Source organism: Fulmarus glacialis, unplaced genomic scaffold (assembly GCF_000690835.1).
Source record: "Fulmarus glacialis isolate BGI_N327 unplaced genomic scaffold, ASM69083v1 scaffold7068, whole genome shotgun sequence".
In the NCBI taxonomy this organism is placed as follows: domain Eukaryota; kingdom Metazoa; phylum Chordata; class Aves; order Procellariiformes; family Procellariidae; genus Fulmarus; species Fulmarus glacialis.
Window position 1 is genome coordinate 42,415 of NW_009227507.1, and position 7,376 is coordinate 49,790.

At 40.6% G+C, this 7,376-nt stretch overlaps 1 protein-coding gene across 1 annotated transcript in view; it reads left to right on the forward strand.

Annotated features, from left to right (window-relative positions):
• LOC104080681 (mitochondrial ribonuclease P protein 3-like) overlaps positions 1 to 6,690 on the forward strand; it is a gene marked incomplete at its 3' end in the record, with an annotated part of 48,201 nt that extends 41,511 nt beyond the window's left edge. Inside the window, exon 5 of the mRNA XM_009583157.1 lies at positions 6,542 to 6,690. Coding sequence (XP_009581452.1) covers positions 6,542 to 6,690 — 149 coding nt within the window. The remainder of the gene's footprint in view (positions 1 to 6,541) is intronic.
• Positions 6,691 to 7,376: the final 686 nt, after the last annotated feature.

Below are 7,376 nucleotides of genomic sequence, written 5' to 3' on the forward strand. Positions count from 1 at the left end.
ATAGGGAGTTAAGACGTATCTCTAGTGAATGCATCAAGAGAGGATAAGTCAATTCTAGGTGTGGAGTCAATGTAGACAGGTTAAAACATGTTAAACATTGTGTGATTGCTGTCATTGGTGTGTGAAGTGCTGTCACTGGTAGAGTTTTGCATGATGATGTGTGTGTTGCATCAATCTAAATAGTCCTACTGTAACACAGGATACAAATATTCCCGACAATATTGTTTCTGCAGTATTGCAGAGGTCTCCAGTGTCGTAAGGGATAATTCCCAAGAATTAGCTGTTGGCTGTCTCAAGAGCATGAAGTAAACCAGGCTGATTAAGCTTAGTGACTGCTACTTACTCATCCATTACTGCTTTCCCTTCTAAATAGCTATCCCCTTGCTAGTCAGGGGCAGATCATCTGTAGGGGACCAAGAAATGCGTATGCTGCCCCTGCATTTGAGTAAAGAGGACTTTGCGACTAACTTACACTGTGTCATCAGGAATATATAGAGAATACAAGAAGCAGCTTCTATTGTGTTTGATGCTGTGATAATGGTATTGAATCTGCTTCGGTGAAATTACCAGGCTCGGTGAGAAAGTCTAGCCTTTCTTGCAAGCAGCACCCTTGCCTTCCCTGGGCAGCTGGCCGTGCCGTGGGAAAAAACTCCCACTTCCCATCGTGTCTCTCTCTCCTGTGTGTGGTACTAAAGTACAGAGTTTTTTTGAGCTTCTTTGTCTATAATATGTAAAAAGGCAACTAAAAATGATGAAACGAAGTAAAATAAATGTGGTGGTGGTGGGAATCGATTCCTTGCTAACCTTTGGAGAGAATGCTCGTGCTCAGCTCCACCTGACAGTGTACTTACGGCAGCTCTGTATCTGTGGTCAGCGTCGGGGTTTCCTCTGCAGTTTCACAGCTACAGTGTTGGGTGGGAGGCTGCGCTAACAACAGGTGAAAATAACAGTAATAGAGCAGTTTGTTGCTGTTATTAGCAGATATCTGATTGTAGGATTGTTTTGCTTTTAAATGTAGTTAGTGAAACCAAACGTTTAGAAAGTGGCAAACATGATTTATTAACAACAATTTAAACTTTTTTTGGTTGATTACTTCTTCATGCTATACCTGTATACAGGTGAGCCACATTTTGCTGAGTCACTGAATGGTGTGCCTCCCAGCAGCAGCGTTGAAGGGTTTCCCATCTGACAAGTGGGAAACGACCGGTAGTGTCCCAGGAGAAAGGTTGTCCTGCGGCAAGGTAACCTTTGAAACTGGGACATGTGGCACCGCGTGATCTAGTGATCAGAATGGGTGACTGGCAGTGAAGCCTTAGGAAATCTGTATCCTGCTCTGCTCATAGTTCCTTGTATGAGGTAGAGTAATTATTCTGTCTTCCTTGTGCTCCATTATGCACTTGTGTAAAACAGAGATTTAATTACGCATTTAGTTCATAAGGCTGTTGTGAAATTTAAAGAATGAGGATCAGTCTTGCAGGTGTGACGAGGATTCACTGCTCTCCCAGCTTAACTCTTATGTTTGATCCCCAGTAAATTGTGTAGAATTGTGAATGTGGGTCACTGCAAAGTTATTTCCAGGAATTTTTATAGAAAAGTTCCCTTCTGATGGGAAACTGTTGATATTTATTGTTACCTGGAAAGTGGTTCTTTTAAGGTATAACTTGCTGATTTTTAAAATGTAGAACTACCATTACAGCATTTTTGGTTGCTTTATTTCATATTTGCAAAGCTCAGGCTTTTTACATGATATGAGGAGTTCAACATGAGCATCATCCTGTGGAGTATGCGTTCTCTGTCCTACTGCTCTGCCTCTCCCTCTTTTCACTCCGGCTCCTCTGATCCAGAAGTTCCTGCCCTGGTGTGTGAGCACAGTTGTGATTGTGCCGTGACCTGGTTGACAACATGGCCCAACAAATAGATTATATCAGCACAACAGAAAAAAAACGAAAGGTGCATTGTGATATGAGGGCAAGAGCTTGGTGGTGGAGGGGAAATTCCATATAATGACATTGCTGCAGAAATAAAAAAGAACTCATTTACGTGTGGGGAAATAGCTCGTGTCTCTGGGACTGTCCCAAGGAAAGATAAATACATACACTCAGCCAAAGTACTGTACAAGTGTGCCAGTTTTTCACTGATTCACAGATTAAGGTGCAGAAATCAGAGTTAGAACATGCACGCTGGATACATCCATCCATTTAATTATGGATTATTTTTAATAATTAAAAAAAATCATAGAAAAAATTATTAGCAGCGTGCTTAGAAGAACCACAATGGGAGATACTTGATACATTTGTGAACAGCGGGTCTTGACTCTTCCATTGATCTGTGTGTAGTTTCATACTTCTTTGTGGCTGCACCCTGGTTCCATCAGTTGTTTGCTAAAGTGCTGTGAACACAAAATTGTTTGCATTGCAAGTAAAATGTTAAGGTTTAGGAGAAGCTTGAGAAAGTTCTAATTAAACAAAGACTGGGACAGCATGGGAATAATTTAAATGTAACTGATAAATGATGAAAGAGATTGCAAGCAGAATGTATTCAGCAGGCGCTAATAAGCATAAGTTTCTTGGAGAAGGATCTAGTGGTCTTCACAGACAGTTGGTTAAAATGTGTAGTTCAGAAAGAAACATGGATCCTGATGTGCCCTGTCAGAGGAGAAGAAAGACTGAATGCAATGATAGTTAATAATCCAGTAGTACTTCTAGTGCCTTGGTGTGGCCAGTGATTTGTGCAGAACAGCAGCGATTCACAGCTTCTTGCTACTTTGCCTCAGCCACATGTTGCCATATGAATTGAAGCAGCCAATCTAACCATACTTATTTTCCCTTCTGTGCAAAATGGCATCTTATAATTCCTGTTTTCAGAGAAAATGTGTTTTTATATGCTCTACTGTCCAAATTTGAAAGATACTAATATTAATAAAATGGCATTCTTTCACTAATTTTGTAATCCTCATTCTCAAAAAAATGACTAGCATAGGGAATGTGTGTGTTGTATGTTTGTTAATGTTTTATACAGATTGCCTTTTGAACAGATTATCCAACTGAGCATCTGGTATTTGCTGCCTAAATAATGTGGGAACAGTCAAAGGGTGCATCTACATAAAGCTTATTGCATATAGCTTATTTGCATTGTGTAGTGGCAGATAATTTTTAGATAAATTTTGGAAATACTAGATTAATAAAATACTCGTGTCTTTTTAAGTGGGAGATCACTACTGCTGTTTTTTTGTTAACAGTATTATGTTCAGTTTCCTCTATGACTAAAACAAGTGTTACTGTGTCTCTCACGTCTTCCTTTCTTGAGAAGCAGCCAGGCGTGGGAGTAGACACACTTAGGAAACCCCCCATGTAAGTTCTGTGACTCCCTGTAGACCACCCCTGTTAAGCGCCCAAGCCTAAAATGAGATAAAATGCTCTTTAGTAAAGTTGCGTCAGGCAAGGGAGTGTGCAGAACAAAATTATTTTTATCTTGTGAAAGCAAAAATAATTTCTATTTTCTGTGTTTTAGTTGTGTAAGTAAAGGTTAATCTTTGTGGTAAGTAGAGGAGAGATGTGTGCTGTTATGCAGGCAGGAGTTTCTAAATTTTTTAATGGTGATTCCCGTTAATTTTATTACGATTTAAGCCTGTTTTGAGTTTTTCCATTGAAAAACTGTAGCTAATTTATACCAACCCCTCAATTTTTTCCCCAGAAGCACTTCATACTAGAGAACCTCATATGCTAATAATATGCAGAAGAAAGTCCATATGACTAACAGGTACAAAGTGACACTAGTTATAACCTTCAGAAAGAAAGACTTAAGGGAGCTGATTAAGTTAATTTTTTTATAAGCTTGGGAATAGCCCCAATTGACCCATCTGTATCTGGAAATCCAGCTGCCTTGGTGTTGAACCATAAGTGTAATTAAAAGGTGTTTCCTTTTTTTATTGAGGGTGAACTCCAGCAGTTCAAATACTGGCAATTCTTTGCAGTACCACTAGTGCAACGATGTTCCTGAGACTCTTTTTGACTCATAGTCTGCTTTTAGGAGTTGTTTCTTCTGTTGCCCCATGAGGATCTTCTTGCTGTCAAGTTTTTTATTTCAGACTTTGTGGCATCTGTTCCTGGAGTGTTCTTTGAAAAATTTTTGAACTTTTTTTTTTTCCCACATGACTTTCTGCTAACCTTCCCTTAATGTAGCAAAACATTAGGCAGGAAGAGAAAGTATTTTCATTTGGAATTTGTAAGGGGTTGCTTAAGTTACTCATGGTTGGTATGTCTTCACTGTTGGCTTCTCTACATGAAAACGTGTATGAAAGTAGTAGGTACATTCCTAACTTTTACTAAGTTTAATGAACTCAGCTTAACAAACTTAATTCTCTTTTGGTATTTGTATCCAACTATTTGCTGGACTGGGCCAAAGCATAAGAACTGGAAAATAAAAGTGACTGTAAACAAGTAAAATTGATGAGCCAGTTTTTACTGCCCAGATGAGACATTCCAAAAAGAAATGTCAATATTGAAAAACTGAACTTCATTTTTTCAATTTTTAATAACCTCATAATTTAATAATCAAATAAATTCTGTGACATAGATGAGAAGATATGTTATTACTTAATATAGTTACTTTGAAAGCCTCCCAGTAACATAAAAATGGTGGCTTTTGTTTGTACCTTTCAACTCCGTGTTCCAGTAAGAATTCTGAAATGTATCTCCAAAGATTCAGGGCATGCAAGGGAGAGAATGCCATTTTTATTTTTACCTGCTGTTTTATAGGCAGAAATTACTGCATTTGGCCTTTTCCTGCTCACATTATGTCCTGTTTGTTTTAACTAGGGAAAAGTAGATTGTATGCATGCAGAGAAATAGCCGATCTCCAGCATGATCTCCTGGAAGCAGGAAGCCAGTTCCGACAGGTGCTGTCAGGCTTTTGTGCTTTGCATTAGCAGCGAGACCCTATGTCTCCATGAAAACAGAGCCTTCAGTCCCTCAGAGTCAATGTTGGTAACAGCAGCTTATAGGTCAATAGTTAAAATTGACACAGAAAATCTTTTGGCCTCCTCTCTCAGATCCTCAGATCCAGATTCATGGCATACTTAATTTGATCCACCTGCAGGTCCTTTGCTGAGGGGGCAGTCCCACGCTTCCTGTCCTCACCACCTCCAGCAATGTGTTCCCATCAGTCATCGCCTTTGACTCAGGTCTATCGGTTGTGTGGCTGCAAGCTCAACCCTGCAAAACAAATTTCTTTTGTTGGATCGGTGAGCTCGTGGGTAGTTGTGACATTGTTAGATCTGATGCAACAGAAGTAGTGGGAATGTGCAGAGAGGATTGAGTGGGACCACCCCTTTTCACTGCTACTTGCAGCTAGATCAAACTAAATGCCTTGTAAAATTGTACCCAAGAGTTAGAAGAACAATTCTTTCTAGCCCCTGAATCAAAAGATAATGATACCAAATAATGATAAGGATCACAAATAGGAGGGAAAGGAGGGGGAAGAACAAGAGAAGGAGAAAGGCAAATGGAGGTATTGCAGGGAGAAGATATAACAAGGAAGAAGGAATAGCTACAAAAGCAGGAAGAAGGATTAGAGAAAAATCAGGAGATTGTATATTGACAAATAGTGGTAGCAAATGCAGGTAAAAAATAGGAAACACCTTTCTCTGGAGGTTGTGCATACTGTCCTCGGCCTTCCGATGTGATGCTTCAGTCTCAAGAAACAGTTCTTCCCTCTTTCTGGGCAGAATTGAAATGCCATTGCTTTGTGAGCAGTCCGCAGTAATAAACTGGATGCTGAAAGCCAGAACCTTTGCCCTCCATGAGCTCTGTCTGGGTGAAGCGGAGAGGGAAAGCCACAGGCACAAGTGCCTGTCCTGGGAAGCATTTATTGCTGAAGAGACACAGCCCTAAGAGGCTGGTGAAAAGTCCCTCTGAAGAGAAGCTGGCGTAGCAGTGAATTTGCCACCTCAGGATGTTGGTTCATAAGTGGGAGGCTAGTCTGGATGTGGCTTTCATAAACCCTTAATCCTGAGGTCATAGATTTCCTTTTACTGCTGCTTTCTTCTTCCCCACAGGGCAGCTCGGATCACATGTAGTTCTCTAGTTTCGACAATAGGTGGGGCTGGAAAAGCAGTATGGTTTAGGGCTCGGTCCTCCTCTGACAGCAACGAAGGCTTCAGTGCTGAATCATTTCCAAAAGTGCGTATTACTTAAATCCCAATATGATTCAGTTCCCTCAGCTGACTCTGAATTTCTGAAATCTCCATACGACTCTTCCCGAGTTCATTCATGTCATTCAAGCTGCAAGAGCTGGGAAAGGTTTAAAATAGCAATGTATTGTCTGTGTCTTTGAGAGCAGCTTCCTACAATGGTTTTTGGGGTTTTTTTCTTTGTCATTAGGGAGTTAAATTAGTTATCTACTTAATTCGTATTGCAGTTAAGAACTGTGGAAGCGAGGGTATGCTAGAAGTCCCACTAGTTGAGACAAAGGTGTGAAAGTGTTTCCTGTCAGTCGGTTTTTACAGCTAAGAAAATCTTTGGGTTTCCTTTGTTTTCTGCAGCTGTTTGATGCTGTCAACTGCCTGGCGAAAGAGAATGCCCGGTTGCTTGTGTTGGGCCGCAAACACATGCTGGTTAACTCTTCAAACTGGAAAAGAGAGATTATGAAGGAGATGCAGAATAAGGCAGACTTCTTCTTTGCTGAAAATATGTAAGTTTAAGAAAATGGCTAAATGTAATGGAGATCAACACCTGATCTATCTGCATTTTAAACAGCATAAACAGCTGTAGTTTTTAGTAGAATTACTAGTATCTCCAGCTCTGTGTGTGTGAAAGAGAAACATATCCCTTGCTATACTTGCTTCAAAAAACAGTACGTATTAAAAGTTGCATTATGAGGAATTTCATGACTTAGAATCATGTTGACATCTGTATGGTTTATTAGGATTTATAACTATTAAAACCACTGCCAAGATCACAGTGGCCTGAACTTACAGAATATCTGATAGCATCAGCGTACAGTAGTGGTCTGCTGTGTTAGCCCTGCATGGGGGGAGATGAAGTTTGTGCCTTACCAGTGTTGCTTGGTAGCCCAGGAGTGTGGAGAGTCTGGAGCACTGACTTCCTTGCTGTTCCTGGAGGAGAATATTTCTATGAGTGGAAATAGACCCTCCGCCTCTCTTATTTAAGAAGCGCAACCCTCTTGCTCTTGCCCAGTCAAGCCTGTCCTTGTCTCTAAACCAGGTACTTGCCTCCACCTCAGTGTCCCCTCTTCTTGCCCTGCTTTCCTCATATAATGAGTCTCAGTTTTCCTTCTGTTCCAGCTCCACCTACTCCCCATCTGAGTTGGGCACTGTTGATCCTTCACCTGTCTCTGTCATTTCTTCTGTGATCCCA